The sequence below is a fragment of the Varanus komodoensis genome, unplaced genomic scaffold (assembly GCF_004798865.1).
Source record: "Varanus komodoensis strain SLA01 unplaced genomic scaffold, ASM479886v1 scaffold6_4, whole genome shotgun sequence".
NCBI lineage: Eukaryota > Metazoa > Chordata > Lepidosauria > Squamata > Varanidae > Varanus > Varanus komodoensis.
The window spans coordinates 19,302,446-19,320,293 of record NW_025336347.1 but is presented as its reverse complement, the minus strand read 5'-3'; the positions used below and the strand labels follow the sequence as shown (position 1 = coordinate 19,320,293).

At 50.5% G+C, this 17,848-nt stretch overlaps 2 protein-coding genes across 3 annotated transcripts in view; both read left to right on the top strand.

Moving 5' to 3' along the window:
* MTMR14 (myotubularin related protein 14) overlaps positions 1 to 8,682 on the top strand; it is a 74,734-nt gene extending 66,052 nt beyond the window's left edge. For both annotated transcript variants that reach the window (XM_044451792.1, XM_044451791.1), the window contains one exon: positions 8,207 to 8,682. In XM_044451792.1, coding sequence (XP_044307727.1) covers positions 8,207 to 8,384 — 178 coding nt within the window. In that variant the 3' untranslated portion in view covers positions 8,385 to 8,682. The remainder of the gene's footprint in view (positions 1 to 8,206) is intronic.
* Positions 8,683 to 10,400: 1,718 nt separating this feature from the next.
* CPNE9 (copine family member 9) overlaps positions 10,401 to 17,848 on the top strand; it is a 59,181-nt gene continuing 51,733 nt past the window's right edge. The window contains exons 1-2 of the mRNA XM_044451713.1: positions 10,401 to 10,491; positions 11,273 to 11,393. Coding sequence (XP_044307648.1) covers positions 10,401 to 10,491; positions 11,273 to 11,393 — 212 coding nt within the window. The remainder of the gene's footprint in view (positions 10,492 to 11,272; positions 11,394 to 17,848) is intronic.

The following is a 17,848-nucleotide window of genomic DNA, read 5'->3' as shown; positions in this document are numbered from 1 at the left end:
CATTTTCTTTTAAATAATATTCCCTGTATGCTGTGAGTGTTACTACTACTCTTTTTTTTTTTTTTTTTTAAAAAAAAAAACTCCCCCCACCCAGGTCGGGGGGGGGGGGGGGGGGGGGGGGGTCTATTTGTTGTGGAGGACATCTGAGGAAGCCTGGCTGGAGCCACCATCTCTTGGTGATGCCCACAGCTGCAGCACAGAGTTGATGGCTGAGAAAGTGGCGTGGCTGCAGTCGCTAAGGATTCTGCTCCTGGTGCCTTTTCCTCCCCTTCCCTTCTGTCTGCAAAGGGTCCATTTGCGCAATAAGATTAGATTAGGGGCTGAGCTGGCAACTGTCCATCCTGCTCTGCAGTAGCTGCTCCACCTAAACTAACAGAGCTTGTCTTCATGTTGAAGATTCCCAGAATGTCAGTCCTGCAGCGAGGTTCTCAAATGCTTGTCTCGACGGAGCAGCTTAGGACTTCATGGCTGCCACAACAAGGATTAGGGCTATCCCATTATATAATTGGCCCAGTCTGGGCAGTGGGACACACCTTGACTTGGCTTTCTCAACTGGACTGAAGGATGATAGCTCACTCTTTACTCCCTTGTCATGATTGGATCAAGTTTTGAACTCACTCCCTCTGCAAGAAAAGGGAGCAGTTTGGAAGGAGATTGCCCCAGGAGATTGATGCAATGTACAGGATTCCAACAACTCAACATTAAGAAAACTAAGATCATGGCATCTGCTCCTATCACCTCCTGGCAAATAGACGGGGAAGAAATGGAGGTAGTGACAGATTTTATTTTCCTGGGCTCCAAGATCACCGCAGAGGGGGACTGCAGCCAAGAAATTACAAGATGCTTGCTCCTGGGGAGGAAAGCAATGGCAAATCTGGGCAGCATACTAAAAGGCAGAGACATCACCCTGCCAACAAAAGTGCATATAGTCAAGGCTCTGGTTTTCCCAGTTGCAATGTATGGCTGTGAAAGTTGGACCATAAGGAAGGCTGAGCACCGAAGAATTGAGGCCTTTGAACTGTGGTGCTGGAGGAGACTCCTGTGAGTCCCTTGAACCGCAAGGTGATCAAACCGGTCAGTCCTAGAGGAGATCAACCCTGACTGTTCTTGAGAAGGCCAGATACTGAAGATGAAACTCAAATATTTTGGCCACCTAATGAGAAGGAAGGACTCCCTGGAAAAGAGCCTAATGCTGGGAACAGTAGATGGCAAAAGAAGAAGGGGACGGCAGAGGATGAGGTGGCTGGATGGAGTCAGTGAAGCAGTCGGTGTGAGCTTGGGTGGACTCCGGGGGATGGTGGAGGACAGGAGGACCTGGAGGAATGTTGTCCATGGGGTTGCAATGGGTCGGACACGACTTCGCAACCAACAACAACAACAATAGGATTCCAAAGAGCCCTTGAGGGAAGGTTATCCCTTCTGGTTCATATTGGCTGGCACTCTGTTGAATCTAGAGATGCAAGGTGCTGCAAGGCTAAGTCCTAGGCCCAGTGCTGTTCAACATCCTTACTAATGATTTAGATCAGGAAGTACACGGAGGGGTAATCATATTTGCAGACAATACAAAACTGGATGGAATAGCAAACACCCTGGAAGACAGAATGAAGATCCGGGGTGATCTTGATAAACTCGGGTGCTGGGCTGAAAGCAAAATAATAATGGGATAACAAATGCTGAGTCCTCCACTTCTGAAAAAGAAACCAATGCATCAATACAAAAGGGGGAATACATGACTCAACAGAACTAAAAAGGAAGATGATCTTGGAGTTATTGTGGACAATAGGCTAAAATGCGCCAACGATGTGATGTGGCTGCGAAAAGGCAAATGCTATTTTGGCATGCATTAATAGAAGTCTTACTTCCAAATCACGAGAGGTAGTAGTTCCTCTATACTCCTTACTAAGCACCTGGAATACTGTGCCCAGTTGTGGGCACCAAGATTTTAAAAAGATGCAGAAAAATTAGAAAGGGTCCAGAGGAAGGCAACAAAAATGATCCAGGGTTTGGAAACACTGTCCTATGAAAAGAGACTGAGAGAACTGGGCATGTTCAGCCTTGAGAGGGGAAGACTGAGACATAATATCCCTCTATAAGCACCTCAAAGGCTGTCACAAAGATGAAGGTCAAGATCTCTTTTTGCTGATACCAGAGTATGGAGCACTGAATAACAAACTCAAGTTGGAACAACTCAGATTCAGAGTAGATATCATGAAAAGTTTCCTCACTGTCAGAGCAATATGTCAGTGGAACCAGCTGCCTAGAGAGGTTGTGTGCCGTCCCACACTAGAGACATTCAGAAAGAAACTGGACTGTCATCTGAGTGGGATGGTGTAAACTAGTGACCTGCCACAGCAGAGGGTTGGACCCAGTGGCCGCCTTGGCCCTGTCCAGCTCTACTATTCTATGATTCTATGATTTGGGCAGCTGATATGGTTGCTTCAGTAAGCCAAGCTTGGCCAGATCCTTGCTATTCCAGGGAGCTGAGGGTAATAATACAGTGGAAGACAGTGGAGTGCAGGCAGTGAATCTGATTGGGCACTAGCCAGAGCTCTTTTCTATTGCCAGCTAGACTTCAAATCCAGAAGCAAGCTGGAGGAGAGACAAGGAGAAAATATTTGTAGGGACAAATGGCACCAAATAGAGGGGGTTCGGCACACCTCCCCCCCCCCCAATACTCTAAGCACTTGCAGTGCAGGGTTGAAAACATGCATGTGCCAAGAATGTGTAGTTTTGTCCTATTTTTTAGCAGTGGTGAAAGAGAACAGATGCCTCTGGAGTGAGCAAACTCCTATTCAGGACATGGAGTCCCCATACTGAGCTATATTCTGGGGCCCCACATGTCTGATTCATAAGTCATTCCATAGTGGGGAGAAAGAGTGTGGTACAAAGGCAGCACACTGCCAACCCCCCACCACATACACACTTCCTCCTCCTCTGCCCCCCGCTCTTCTGAGCTTCCCAGGCTGGCAGTATTCAGATCTCCTACAGCTGGGCAAATGGCCACAGCTTGGGTCTTGCAACAAGGGAAGCAGCTGCTGTGTTCTGAGCAGCAAGGATTTTTAGAAGGAGCCAGGCAGTGCAGGAAGCAGAATCAGTCTTTGGGAAATACTGTCACAGATGCCCAGCTTTCCTGCACAGTTTAGCAAGGGATAACGGGGATGATGTAAGCCACTCCATAAGGAGGTTGGTGTGGCTTGGTGCACTAAGAATGCCTTCCCCAGCCTGCTTCCCTCTGAACATGCTGGCCTACAGCACCCAGCATTCCCATTGACTCATAAAAGAGTAGAGTTGGAAGGGGCCAGTGGGTCCAATCCCCTGTGTGGTGCAGGACCCCCAGTTAAAGCTGTCCAGATGTTTTTTGAATGTCTCTATTGAGGGAGAGCCCACAACTTCACCAGGTAGGAGGCTTCAGTGTCGCACTGCTGTGACAGTGAGGAAATCCCTCCAGGTGTTTAGTCTAAATCTGGTTTGTTCTAACTTAAGTTTGTTTTTCCATGTCCTGCACTCTGGAATGGACAAGAAGAGATCTTGTCCTTTATGACAACCTTTCAGGTACTTTTAGAGTGCTATCCATCTTCTCTTCTCAAGGCTGAACATGTCCAGTTCTCTCAATCTTTCCTCATAGGGCTTTGCCTCCACTTCCTGAATCACCTTTGTTGCCCTCCTCTGTACCCTTTCTACTTTTCTGCATCTTTTTAAAACTTAGGTGGCGGAACTAAACACAGTATTTAACTGAGGACTGACTGAGTGTAGAGGAGCTAGTACTTCCTGTGTTTTGGAAGTGAACCCAATGCTTTGGGGATCCTCACACTGGGGAAGCCTGATCTAGAGCTTCAGGTGTGTTGTCATGTGAACACCATGAGTACTATCACACTGCATTTATATCCCTCAATTTTTCCTTTTTTGCAGGACCCAGAGTGGCTTACATAGCTCCCTTTTACTCTCACAACAACCCTGTGAGTGGGGCAGTGAGCAAGTGACAGGCCCAAAGTCACCCAGTGAGCTTCATGGCTGAGTGGGGACTAGAACCTGGATCTCCTGGGTCCCAGTCCAGCACTCTGACCACCACACCTCCCTGATAGTAGCACTTCGATTCCCCACCTCCCAGAACCCAGTGGGTGCTTCCAGAACAATATCTACAAGAAGTCTGTTCACAGTGACTGTATTGTAGTGTTGGTGTCTTCCCCAGGGTGGTGCCTGCCCCTTGTTTATTTGGAAAACGAATGGTGTGGTTTGATCATCACACGCTTTTCTGCAGCTCTTGAATATTGTCCCCAGCCCCTGCTGTTCAGAAGTGTAGCTCTTCCGAGGTGTGAGACCAGAAGTGTGCGGAGCCTCCATGGCTCATGGCTGTTCACATGCCTGCACTGGTCCCAGCCACTTTAGGAGCCATTTAGGCTAGTGGCCAGCACAGCACCACATGGCCATGCTGGCTGGAAATCATGGGCATGGCAGTCCAACACACACAGGAGTCTGCTCTGTCTGAGCAGCATTCCTGTCCGATTCTGGCTTAAAGTGAAAGGACGGTAGAATTACTGCCCGCGCAACAGCCAGCCCCCGAGTGGCAGATGAACTGGCAGTCGCCTAGCCACAGCCTCCCCCGCACTGGTGACATGCACTGCATTGCCATTTTAATTATAATTGTGATTTCAGAATTTGCACCTACACATACGAATTAGCATCTGCAAATTGGCCTGTTGAGAAGAGGCCACATTACTCCCGGGCCTGCCACAAACGCATGGCCTTGGCTCCCCTGAATTGCAGTGCCGTGACTGAGGCGATGTGATCACGGCGGTGCTTAGAATGGGAAGCTGTGCGTGCTGAGAGTGTATTGAATGACTCCTCCTCTTTTGGGGGGGCAGAAGAAAGAAGCAGGGGGTGGGATGGGGCTAGCCATATCCTGCGCAAACCGAATTATTCCAAGGGTGGACCACCGCCATTTGATGCAAGACTTGTGGGCGTCTTTCCAACCACCTAGCAGAGGACTGCCGCTTCTACCGGGTCTCCCTCCTCCCCCCCCCCCCCGCCTTTCCGCAGCCACTCAGTTTGGATGCTGCAGTGTCACGAAATGGGTGATTTCCCAGAGGAAGAAGCATGTGGCTACTTAATGCCAGAGTCCTGCGTAATCCCCTGATAGTGCTGCTTGTGTCTTGGGCATTTCTGAGGAAGAGCTGTTAGCCCACCCATCACACGGTCACTCGAGTAAGCAGGGGCCACTCAGTCCGTGCCATGGCCTGCAGGCGTGGAGACTTTGAGCTGGGATCAGGGTGGCTGTGAGGGAGCGGTGGTGGGAGGACCGCCCCTTGCCGATTGTGCCCAGCTGCTCGCCTTCCCCCTGCACCGAACTGGGGGCGTCCGCCCTTGGCATGCCGATTCGGGGTTGTGCCTTCCGACGGCTGACGTGCCTGTTGTTTTGTAATATGGGAGGAAGGGGCCACGAGGAAAAGGCAGTGGCTGTGTGTACACAAGGGGGCCGGTGCAGATATGGGGCAAGTACTTGCAAGCAAATCGGAGTGAGCTCTACAGATAATCTTGGTGGCTTGGGAATTTTTGCTCTTTCAAGAAAGAGATCCTTGGGGGTTCATACCTGGTATTAGATCTGAACAAGGGTGGCCCTACCATAAAATGTTACAGGCAGGAGTGCTTCTGTTCAGGGCACCATCATTTTGTTCTTACTCCCCTCAATGGGGCCTTTAAAAATAATTTCTTGACTTAAATAATTGGTATGCAATCTTTCTGTGTTCTCCTGTCCCATTTTGGTCTCCTTTCCACATGATTATCAGTGGGGTTTTTCCCTCGCTCAGCATTCTCTGGATCCTTACAGGGTTGCTCTGGAGTTGCCTCACCCCCTGGAACTCTTTCTAACCATTTTGGCAAGTGTCTGCAACACTCGTGCAAACCCAAACTTTGCATATTTACCTGAAGCCAGATTCCATAGTGTTCACTTTGGGGTAAATGCAGATTCAGCTGCAGCCTTGTACCCTGCCTTCTCTCAACTCCTTGGGGAGGCGGGCAGTTCTTTTTCAACTGTAATGCCTGCTGGCTGTGGAGCACGACAGAGTATTTGGCGCACAATGAAACAAAGGGAGCCTGGGCTTTCTTAGCACAGCCTCTGAGTCTGCCCATATTTTTAGAGTGTAATAATGACATGAGAACCATTTTGTGACATCTTCCACTCAAATGTGAAGACCCTGGCTTGAAATGTTAGACGGTCCGCCTTGTGTCGGGGAGTTCCATAGGCTGCTCCTCTGGCTGGGAGGGAAGAGAGGCCATTTCCCTCCTGTTCCCATTAGCTCTTTTTCACCTCTGAGGCAGGCAAGAGAAATGAGAAGGCCCAGTCAGCTGCCTTTCTGTTTGAGCCTTTGCTTTTGCCTTTAATCGAATTTTCCATCCCATCCCCTCTTGCTGCTCTTTCCGGACCTGAAGCTGCTGGCAGTGGGTGGCTTTTGCCTGTTTCCATTCAAATTAATAGTGCTGGTTTCTAGCCTGTGAGATGCTTGGGGAGATGAAAGAGCATCCTTGATGGACTGGTTTGTGCCATGCCCTTGGGATGACCTTTTTGAAGGGATGTCTTATTCTCTTTGAGAGATGGTGAGAGTGAGAGGGAGAAAGGGTGGGTGCGTGCTCGCCCGACAAAGATTGTTTTTATTACAATACTTGGAACAGATGCCTTTGAACTGTAATCTCCCTTTGTGCGGCTCTCATCTGGAATGTCTTGTTTGCCTCTCTTTCCTCCTCTCTCTTCTCCCCCCTCCCTCCTCCTGAGTACATAGATCAGATGGAGAGGAGGAAGGTCGCAGGGGATGCCTTGGCCTGCTCTGCATGAAGCATGTCTCTCCTACCTCCTCATCTTCACAGAAGGGAGTGGGGGGAGCTGCAGGCTGGCAGGCACAGCTGGAAATCCTTCGGGTTTTCCCCTCCTTCTCCCTCGCTGGAAACGATGCTCTCAGCTTGGGCCCCGCGGGAGGGTGGGAGCTTCAAGAGGAGGAGAAGTGGACAAGAAGGTGGGAAATTGCCTGGGTAATGGAGCCGGAGAAGCGTTACTAATATGGAAGCTTTTGGCCAGAAGGCTTTATCCCAAAAGCACTTTTGACAAAAGCTCAGCCGGCAGAACACAGCACACTCCCTGCAGTGGGCTTTAGGGTGGGGAGGGAAGCTGAGCAGATTCGGTTAAAGTCAGGGTGGGGGCAGTGCCAACAGTCTTTCTCCTTGATTTTCTATTTTTAATTTCGTGGTATTTTTCTTTTCCCCTCCCCACCCCCTTTGCTAGAATGCTGAACTTTGGCTTTGGGCTCCCTCCTTAGTACAGTGTGGAGGGGAGTGGGGGGGAGCTGGGAGCCAGAGCAGAGGAATGGGACTTTTTCCTGATCAATAACATGCAGCTAGGGGCTGTTCAAATGCACACCAAGGAGATGTAAATTCTGTATTCTAATGGCCTCCTGGATTCCTGCTGTCATGGTGTTTTTTATACAAAGCTACTGCGCTCCCCTCCCCAGAGCAAGAGCCAGCTGCATTGCCACAGCCTTCAGCGTCTCCCCTGGTGCCTGCTCTTGCCCTCTGCCCACTCCCTTATTCTGGCCCACAAAAGCACAGCAGTGCTTGAGGAGGGAACAGTGCAAGAAAGCCAGGAGGGGGGCCCCAGAGCTCAGGCAGTCCCTGAAGCAGCTGCAGTGAGCAGGCGCTGCTTCTGAGCCGGCTCAAGTGCTGGGGCAGTGCTAGAGCCAGGAGGCGGCCCAAGCAGGGCACGCGCGCCCATTTGGAAGGGCCTCTGCTTCAGCTTCCGAGCCATCCCGTGGTCCTGAATTCCCTTCCTTTTGTGTTGAGGCACAGACATGATGGATGGGAAAGCGTGCTCTATCAAAGTTAGAGTCTGTGCGTGCGTGTGCGTGCGTGTGCGCCTTCCCTGTATTTTCACAAGATGGAAGGGAAGCCAGTTGGCTACGAGGTGAGCATCATTCTTGGATGTGCATCAGTAACATCCTTTATTTCACCTCTGCCTTGAGAGCAAATGGATAAAAGGCTGAGCTGTGAACCGTAAAGTCCTTTGTTTCTGTTTTGAATTTGCCAGGTGGCCTGAGACAGGTATCCCTTAGTCTGTTCTACCACTGGCACACTTGTTTTGAAAAGTCATGATAGGGATTTTTTCTGAAGTGCTTTGAACATCTGAGCTCTCTGTTATTACTTATTTGTATTCCTATCCTTACAGGCTGGTGACATTAACAGAGAGGGAGTCCCGGCTGGAGGAAGTACGTTTGGCGTTCTTGGCCGCTTACAACAGCACAGTGGGCCTGAAGTCTGTGTCGCCGAGCCCGTCAGGAGCCATTGGTGGCCTTCTAGAGCAATTTGCCCGAGGCGTTGGACTCAGAGGGAGTAGCGCCCTTTGACACCCCTCCTCCTCCTCGCCGTCAGTACCCTCACATCTGGGTCAGAAAGGTGAAGGAACCTTCAAAGCCATGAGAGCCCAAGTGCCAGATCCCAGCTGGGCCAGAGCCTCTGGCCATGCTGACCTGTGCGTTGCTGGCCACACTGCCCGCCTGGCGGCCGGCTCTCCTGGATCCATCCGACTGTGATCGCAAGCTCCAACCAGGCTGACCTCCACGAGGAACTGGGGTTCCCCCGTAATCATGCAGGACTTGGCTAGCTCTGACAAATCACTACAGTAAAATGTGTCAAAACACCCGATCCTCTGGCTGTGTCGTATTTGTGTTTTCTTTCTCTGCTCTGTACATGGTGAGCTCTGTGGAAAGGCTTTAGCTAGGAATGCTTCAGGTCAGCCCGCCCCAGCATGGTTAATGGCCATACTGACACAGCGTTATGGGGACGCAGCTTTGAAGACACCAGGCCAGGGCAGGCCGCTTTAGGTAGTGTCACAGTTTTCAAACTGGGAGCCATTAAAAGGGAGAGAGTTTTGCTAAGGTGGTTCAAGATTTTATTCTCACTCTTCTTCAGAACTAGAGCAAAACTCTCCCTGCTCTATTCAGGCAATGTGCTTAAAATTAAAGTTCTGACCCCAGGCAATTCAAATCCTGTACTTAAAATACCTGGATTTTGTGACCTGCATAAATTGATGGAAATTGATCAGGCTTGCATATTTTTCCTCTTGCCTAATTCTGCCATTCTGTTTGGCTTGATTGGTTTTGGTCTTGCTAGTCATCTGGAGGGGCAATGAGTCCTTATCTCCAACCATTGTGTGGAAATTTTTTTCCAACTGCTACTCCAACATCTAAGTTCTCAACAGATAGACAGACTTGGAAAGAATAGTTCCTTTTTTGCTTAAGTGAAAAGCTGAGATTTTTGGAAAGTTCATTTTCTACTCCATATCTCCTTTCTATTGCTTTTTCTATACTGCTGTGCAATTGTAGGTATTAGTTCTTATTTTGAGTACTTTTTTTTTTTTTTTTTTTTTGGCTTTCTTTCCTGAAAATAAAGTCTTGTTTGTAAAGGCGAAAAGGATGAAGTTCAAATCTTCTCCCTCTTATAATCAAACTGCTTCAGGCTCTTAGCTGTGGCTTTTGATTAAAGAGAGCTTAACCTACCCCGGATATAAAGCAGCACCTCTTGAACTGCATCAGCCTTCTCCAACCTAGTGCCCTCCAGATAGGTCCTGCTACAGTTGCTTGATTTTTCAGTTCAACATACCTGAAGAACAGTGGGTTGGGGAAGGCTGAATTAGATGCCCCGTGGATGTCTGTTCCTTTTGGTGAGGGTGTGCAAAGTGTGGCCATCTTTTGTATAAATAGGGCTGCTTTCCAATAAGCCCCTGAAGATGATGGCGTTTTCTATCACTGACCCACCAAGTCTGTTGATGGGTGGTGCTTCATGCCATATCTACTGGTGAACCTGGTTTAATGTTGTCTTTTATTAACTGCCTGGGTAGATGGAAAGGAAATTATATCTTCTTTTAAAGGGTGTAGGCTACTTCATTGTAATCGCATTTACACAGAGCTGGGCTGAGCGCCCTTCTTTTCAATCCTATTGCTACTCAACCCGCAAGGGCTCCAGACAGAGGAAGGATGAGGAACTGGGTCTGCACAATAGAAACAAATGGGGTGGAGTACGAAGTGGGAAGAGTCACGGGTATCCCCATGAAAAGGGCCTTGAGTGAATGTATACTGGCCGGATGATAATATTGTTCCCTTGCCCTTGCTGTGTTCTACTGAGGTTCTGCAGCAATTGGTAGGTAGGTAGGTGCAAACAGTTCAAGGTACCCCCCTCCAATTTTGTTGGACAAGCCAGAGTTCTACAAGCAAGCAGGCGAGCTTTCTGGTTGCTGAGCCGACTTCTGTGCTCCGGTGCCTCCTTTCCTGCGCGTAAGCCCTGCTGAACGCAGACCTGCACGGGGGTGCCGTGCCGAGGAGGCGAGGCGACGCGCCCCGCAGGCCAGCTGCCCGCTATCGAGCATGCCCTTCCCCGGCCTAGCAGGACTAACTCGAATCAGCAGCAGAGCCTTCGCGCAGCCTCTCTCCCGCGGGCTAGCAGTGGGCCAAAAAGGCGAGCAGCCTGTAACTCTTCTCCCCCATTCCGCGGCCCACTTTTGTTCTCTTTACCGGCCATCTCGCTCCATACCGGAGCCCGCCCGCCCGCCTTCAGGGACGCTGGCCGCGTGTCCCAGGCAAGGGCCGGGGGTCGCGCTGCGCTTCTGCTGCGCCACCGCCTTCCTCTTCTGGACTATAAATAGCCCAGCCCACGCCTCGGAACAGCGGCGGAGCTTTCAAACTCGCCCGCTTTGTAGGGAAACCGAAGTGCCGACTGGAGTGGGCAGAGGAAGAGCACGACCTCTACCCAGTTTGCGCGCCGGCCGCACCTCCCCTCTCTGGGAGGAGCTGCGAGGAAGCGAGGGCGTCGAGCCGCGAAAGGGGCGTCCGCGCCTCGGCGCTGTGAGGGGCCCGAGCGCCGCGGCCCCCGCTGCCCCGGACAGGGCGGGCAGGCTCTCCGCTCCCTCGGCCGAGCAGCGCCGTCCTGGACGCCTTCAGCACCGCGGACAGCTCCGTGCGCGGCGGCGCTCCGACGGGCGGGCGGGCGGCTTCGGCGGCCGCGGGGCGCCCCCTGGGGACGGGCCAAGGCAGCGAGAAAGGGCGGGAGAGCGGCGGCGGGGAGACCTCCCCCCGCACGCCCCGACGCCGGTCCCTCCCCCAACAGCCGCACGTGCTGCCACCTGGAGCGGGAGCGGGAGCGGCGTAGACGGAGCGAGCCAAAGCGCCGATCGAAAAAGCCTCCTGCGCCTCGTTGCTGCCACCTCACGCCCCATGGAGCGCGCCCCCTTTGCCCCTAGCGCGGCTTGAACCCGGCGGCGGCGGCGGCGGCGGCGCTGGGGGTATGGCGTCTCCGGGGGACTTGGAGACTGCGCCCACCAGAGTGCCCGCCACCAAGGTGGAGCTCACCGTGTCCTGCAGGTGAGTGTTCTGGACGAAGCGCGCCCGTGCCCCGGAGAACCCCCCCCCCCCGCAAACAACACGCCTGCCCCGCCATTGCTCCTTGCCCAAGCGCTGGGCAAATCCCCAGTTCATGGGACCACAGCCGCTTCCCTAGTCTGGTGCCCTCGAGATGTTCCTGGAGTTCAACGCCCATCATCAGCCCAAGCTCCCATGGCCAAGGTCAGGAATGCTGGAATTTGTAGTGCAAAGCATCTGCAGGGTACCAGGTTGGGGAAGCAGCATTTCAGGACCTGAGAGAGGGAAGAGGATGGCGGGAACCGCCTCCCCGGCGTGATCCTGAGTGTGGATTTGTGTCAATGGCAACAGTGCTGCGCTGGAACAGCCGAGGGGAGTTCTTGCCCAAAGTGTATCATGGTTATCCAACAGCACATGTGGGTAGCAGGAAGCCCAGTGTGTACAACATGCTGCTATACAGTGCGTGTGTTTTCTGACTCCGAGGAATACGTGTCAGTTTGGGGAATGTACAGTATTGTGTGAAGTACTTGGGGCACGATGGGGGCATTATCTGTGATGTTTGTGCTGCCATTGAATCGCTCATTTCTCTGTGTCTGATGCTTGTCAGCTTTTCTGCAAATCATTTCCATGTGCATGCATGTGTGTGTGGACAACACTTAGGCTCAGCCAGTGTAGTTCTCTGTGTATACTGTGAGTACATTTTCTCAATTATATGTGCCGTTTCAGCACAGCATTCATGTTCCATTCATATATTGCAACTGGCGTGCCAGTATTCATGCTCTTTTACGACTTCCCATTAGGACATATACTGTCAGCTGCCCGTGTGTGTCCCTGTGTTTGCCTCATCTTTCAAGTGTGCTTTGCAAACATTAGTGATTTTGTTCTGGATGTTTCCTCTGGAACATTGTTCATGTTTCATGACTGTGGTCATATGCCTCCATCTCCATGTGCATTTCATCTGTACTGAACTGCGTACAGGCAGCACTTCCTGTGTACTCATGTCATTGTGTTAATGCGATGCGCTTGAACCATGGGATTGGAAGAACCTAGGAGATATATCTCCCTGCACCTTTAGGCCACTTTGGCTGATGAAACCACAAGCAGGTTTCTCACAACGTGGCATAAACTTGGTCAAACTGTAAAGCTCTGAATTTAGCTGCTAAAGGCAAATCCAATGCATTTGGCGGCGTTTTGAGATTCTCCTAGCAAAAACAAAGTACAAGCTTCTAGTTCTCATGGTCAGAGAAGAAAAAAATAGTCCAGAAAGGTAAAAAAAATTAGGAAGCTGTCTTAATTGAGGTCAACCATGATTCTGTTTAAGGCAGTATTGTCTGCACTGTCTGGCAATGGTTCTTCAGGATTACAGGCAGGAATTTTTCCTACCCTACCTTGAGATGTTGGTGAGTATGGTGTAGTGGTTAGAGTGTTAGACTGGGTATCCAGAAGATCTGGCTCTAGTCCCCACTCAGCCAAGAAGCCCACTGGGTGACTTTGGGGCAGTGACTGCCTCTCATCCTCACTTTCCTCACAGGGTTGTTGTGAGGATAAACATGGAGGGGAGGAAAAATTTGTAAGCTGTCTTGGGTTCCTTGCAAGAGGAAGTAAGGCTATAAATGCAGGATGATGATGCCAGAAATCAAACCTGGGCTTGTATGCGTGCAAAGCACATGCTCTGCCATTGGACTATGGTCCCTCTTTACATCCTGTTAAGAACCACAGAGACACTATAGGAGGTTTCAGGAGGCGTCAATTCTTTTTCTCTTCGGTTTTTAATGTTTCAGTTTTGCTTCCTTCATTCTTTTTTCAGCACACATTTGTGCCAAAAATTTGTAAAAAAAAAAATCAAGCTTTCAAATGAAGTGAGGGTTTCTTGGGAAAGGGGATTGAACTTGTCCATTTTGCATAATTTATTCTAAGAGCAAAATGTATGATTTGGTTCTGATTGTATATATGCAACACTTCAGAGCCACTGTACATATAAGGATAGGAATTTGGGAGAAGGGTAGCTTGGGAAATGCCCCTCTGCCTTCTGTGGGCTCAAGGGATGTGAGTGCAGTTGTGAGGCAGGTGGAACTGGGGAGCTGTGTGGAACCTGAGCTGCAGGGAGAAGGCCTGAACCACAGAGATGCCCGTAAGCCAATCAATCCTAGCCCCTGGAGGCTGTGTTTAAAAATAGACCTGAATGGACAGAGAAAAGAAGCCCTCCTCCAGTCAGTGAAAGGAGCATGGTTACCACCGGTGATAAGCATCACCCATTTTGCTAGGAGAAGAGCAGAAATATCTGCCCTGCAATGAGCAGAAAGGATATCCGGGCCAAAAGAAGCGTTGCTTTAAATTCGTATCAAGCAGATACATTTTTTTAAAAATTCACTCTAGAGTAGGTGCGTTGTGCCTGCTCTAGATCTTAAAATGCGCCCCCCCCCCATAGGTCCTGATCTAGATTGGGGGCGTGCAGTGACTCTAGAGTAAAAATGGAAGCAAAAAGGCAGAGCTGCTAGATCAGGATGGAGGTGATGGTGTGTTTGTGGCCCTGCGTCTCTCACTGCACTGAAGGTGAGTTGTGCCGCCGTGGAAAAGGCCACTGCTTGCTCGGAAGGGCTGAGCTTAGAAGAGAGCCTGCCATATCCAAGAGGTTGCGGGGGTGGGGGCGTGGAAACCCTCAGGGCCAATGAGCCAGTCTAACTTATGGCACTTCCTCAGCCCACCAGATCCTGAGGGCAAGCCACAGAGGTGGCTCATCGCCTCCATGATCTGCGTGCAGCTGCCCACAGGCGGCAGGACGATGGCCTGTTGCTCCCACTCCCCTCGGGTTCCCTAGGAAAGAAGAGCGTTCTCTGAACTGGCAGGCAGACCCTCTCCATGCCTTTCCTTGTCTTCTCTTGAGCATCTCCCAGTCTGGTCCCTTTCAGGTAAGTTAGCCTAATGCTCCTACCAACCCTGACCATTGGGCCCGGGGGCGGATGGGAATTGCAGCAGTCCAACACATTTAAGGACTCACTTGCCCCGAAAGGATGCATTTGCATTTCATTTGTGTCTGCTGTGGGTTTGTGTGTATTTTCATAGACAGATTTGTAAGCCCTGTAGTTGCTATAGGACAATGCAACAGACATGCCTTGCAAGCAGTCAGCCTTCCCCAGCCTGGTACACTCCGGGTTACTTGGACTGCAGCTCCCAGCAGCCCCAGCCAGCAGGGCCAGTGGCTGGGCATCAACAAGTGACTCCTTGCTTTCAAAAGGGAGCTGTCACCTGTCCGTGTGAGGGCAGCAGAGTGCTATGCTGAGGGAGAGCAGCTGCCACTTCCCAGAGATAAACCGCAGCTGCCACAGCAGGACAGGCTTGTGGGTTGCAGTAGGCAGAATGCCTCTTCCTCCTTATTTCTTCCTTCCAAGTGGGAGAGAGGAAGAGGGGAAGGATCCGTCCCATGCCAGAGGTCTCTCTGACTGTGGGTGCAGCAGAAGTGCCCCCAACCCCACGGCTCCTCACAATCCAAGCAAGCACTCCCTCTTTGGCAGGAAGTAGGAACCAAGCCATCAGGCAAGCCGTGCCAAACCTGGTGTTCTCCAAATGTGTTGGACTACAGCTCCCATAATTCCCCATGTTGGCTGCTTTGAAGTAGGGCACAGGAAGATATGTGCAGGGTAAAATAAAACTAGCAGTTGGGCCATGTGGGGGGATTATGGACTACAGCCCCTATCAGCCTCACTCAGCTGTTCCAATGAGCTAGAATCCTGATCAGAACAGTGTTAGAAGAGGGATTTTCCCAAGGGGTGCAGCAAGGGAGGAAAGGGTTAAACACCCCACGCTGCCTGCCCTAATCCACAGATACCAGCCTGCAGGGAAACCTATATGGGAAACGCAAAGAAGTCAAGCCAGATGGCAGGCCCGCTTCTGTCACACCAGACTCTTTAGCAATGGACCTGCTTTTAGCATCTCCTCCAATTTTTTGTAGAGGGAAAGGCTCTGTAACATTTCAGTTTTTATACCAAAAATCAGCCTTCCATACCTTGCACCCTCTAGGTGTTGCACTCTGATTCCCATCATCCCCATCCTCACAGGAAATGATGGGAGCTATAGTCCAAACACCCTTTGGGGGTTCCTAGGTGGCCCGTGTCTGAGCTGCTTCTGCAATCCCCACTGCTACCAGTGCTGATGGTACTACTGACTGGTTTTCCCAAGACTGGGTCCCAGCTATTTTTGGACTCCAACTCCCAGCATTCTCAGCCAGCATGCCTGATGATCAGGAAGGACGAGAGTTGTAGCCTAGGAGACCTCCACTTGGGAAAGTCTGTGCCTTTCTGCTTTGGTATGCTGTAATCACCATCTACTCTGGAATAGCTCCTTTTTCACTCTTTTTTAAGATAGGAAGCTGGTTGCCCTTTCCTGTAAACAGATATTACACAGGAAGGTGCTCAACAGTTAAAAATATACTTTGGCAATGGCAGAGTGAAAAGTATGCCTTATCATTCACACATGTGCATGTGGGCATCTATGCACACATGAACCAAAAGGCATCCACTCCCCTTCCTTCCCGGGGCTTTATCTTCTAGAGACCTGAGTGGAAAGGAGGAGCTGAACTGTGGCAAACGATGACTTTTGCTAATCACACCAACAGAATTGTGATTGGGGGCAAAGGGAGCCGAAAGGGGGACAAGGAAGTGACTCAAGTTTTCCCAGGAAAGTAGAGGCTGTCCCTGCCCAATCACCTGAAATCTGCAGGTTGCTTGTGTATCAGGCGGCCTCAAGATTGTTCTCTATGGGGTCTGCGTGATCTGATGAAAGGGAGGTAAGGAGGCAGGAGACTGACAGGGGAGGGCTTGCCAGCCATTGCTGCCCCCTTCCCAGCTAATTTGTCTGTCAGGCTTATCCAGCCTGATGCCCTCAGATGTGCCACACTGGAGCTGCCATGCCATCATGCCATCCTTGATTGATAGATATCAGGAGTTGTGATGGACTGTGCATATAAAGAGGGTTATCTAATGATCATGGGATAGATGATGTAAGCTTTGCCTTAGTTGCCCGGAGCTAATTTGCAGCGGGGAGGGGGGGTAGTAAATTAGGGTCTACCGGTGGATCTCTGGGTGATTTGCAGCAGATCAGCCAGGATTTCTGATTCACCGAACTTTAAGAATAGAAGCAAGAAAGTAACTCCCTTGCCCCACATTATACTGAGGGAATGAGGAAAGCTTGTGTGGCAGTGGGGAGAGAACAGTGAACTCAGTACAATTTTTATATTCAGGACAAATTTGGGTTCCTATAGTCCTTCACGTGGAAGTGAATGCCTTTTGCATCAGGCTCAGGCTGGTGAACCTCAGGGTTGTGGCAAAAAACAAAGAGGATCCTGCAGCCTGGAAGTCTGCCTGGTCTTGTAGTACATTGCAACCTGATAGTGGACCATTGACTAGTTTCTGGGAGAGTTGCTAATTGCTGGGACTCTTGCAAACAAGGATGGATGGATGGATGGATGGATTAGGTCAGAGGTGGGAAGCTGAATGTGGCGCCTCCTGGCCTTAACTGCAGGTCCTCCCACCCGGCCTGCTGCCACTAGATTTCCTGTGGTAACAGCAGTGGCAAAATAGTGAGGGTTTGCTCCTGAATATTAGTGGCAAATTATGATGGTGGCCAAAAAAGTCAACTTTCAGGACTAAAGCCTTAGTTTAAATCTTAAGTTGGCTTTTTAAGTCCAGTGGTGTGACCTGCTGCTGAATTTGATAGCCAGTTGGTGATAGTTTTGCTGCTGCTGCTGCTGCCTCTCACATGCAGGCATGAACAGCAACAGAATGAGTACAGACCCCAGGGATTTTGTGGGGATTAAAATTGGTCCCTGGAACCCACAAAGTTGTGTCCCTGTGCATTAGGTGGACCTAGGCTGAACCCAGCAAGACGTCTCTTGTGATCTGAGCTAGCTGATGGTATCTGAGCTAGGTGTGACTGCCCAAGAAAGAGATCTTAAGGTTGTAGTGGACAGCAAAATAAAAGTGTTAAGCCAGTGTGTGGCTGTTGTGAAAAAGGTGTTAGGCACAATGAGGAAAGGAATTGAAAATAAAACTGCTGAGAACATTCTGCTCTGATGCAAATCTATGGTATGACCCTCCTTGGCATACTGTGTACAGATCTGATCACTGCAGCTATAAGAAAAATGGTAGAATTGGAAAAAGTGCAGCATGGGACGATGGAAATGATCAAGCGGGGTGGAGCAACTCCCTTATGAGGAAAGGAAACTGCAACTGGGATTGATTAGTCTGGAGAAAAAGCAGGCAAGGGGAGACATGATGGAGTTGTAGAAAATAGTGCATGGTGTGAAAAAAGAGGATGCAGAGGCACTGTCTTCCCTCTCGCATAATACTAGAACCTGGGATCATTCCATGAAATTCAGGACGGATGAAAGGAAGGGCTTCTTCACACAGCACATAATTCAAGGATAGGCTGGACATGCACATGGTGGGCATGTCGTGAGCGGA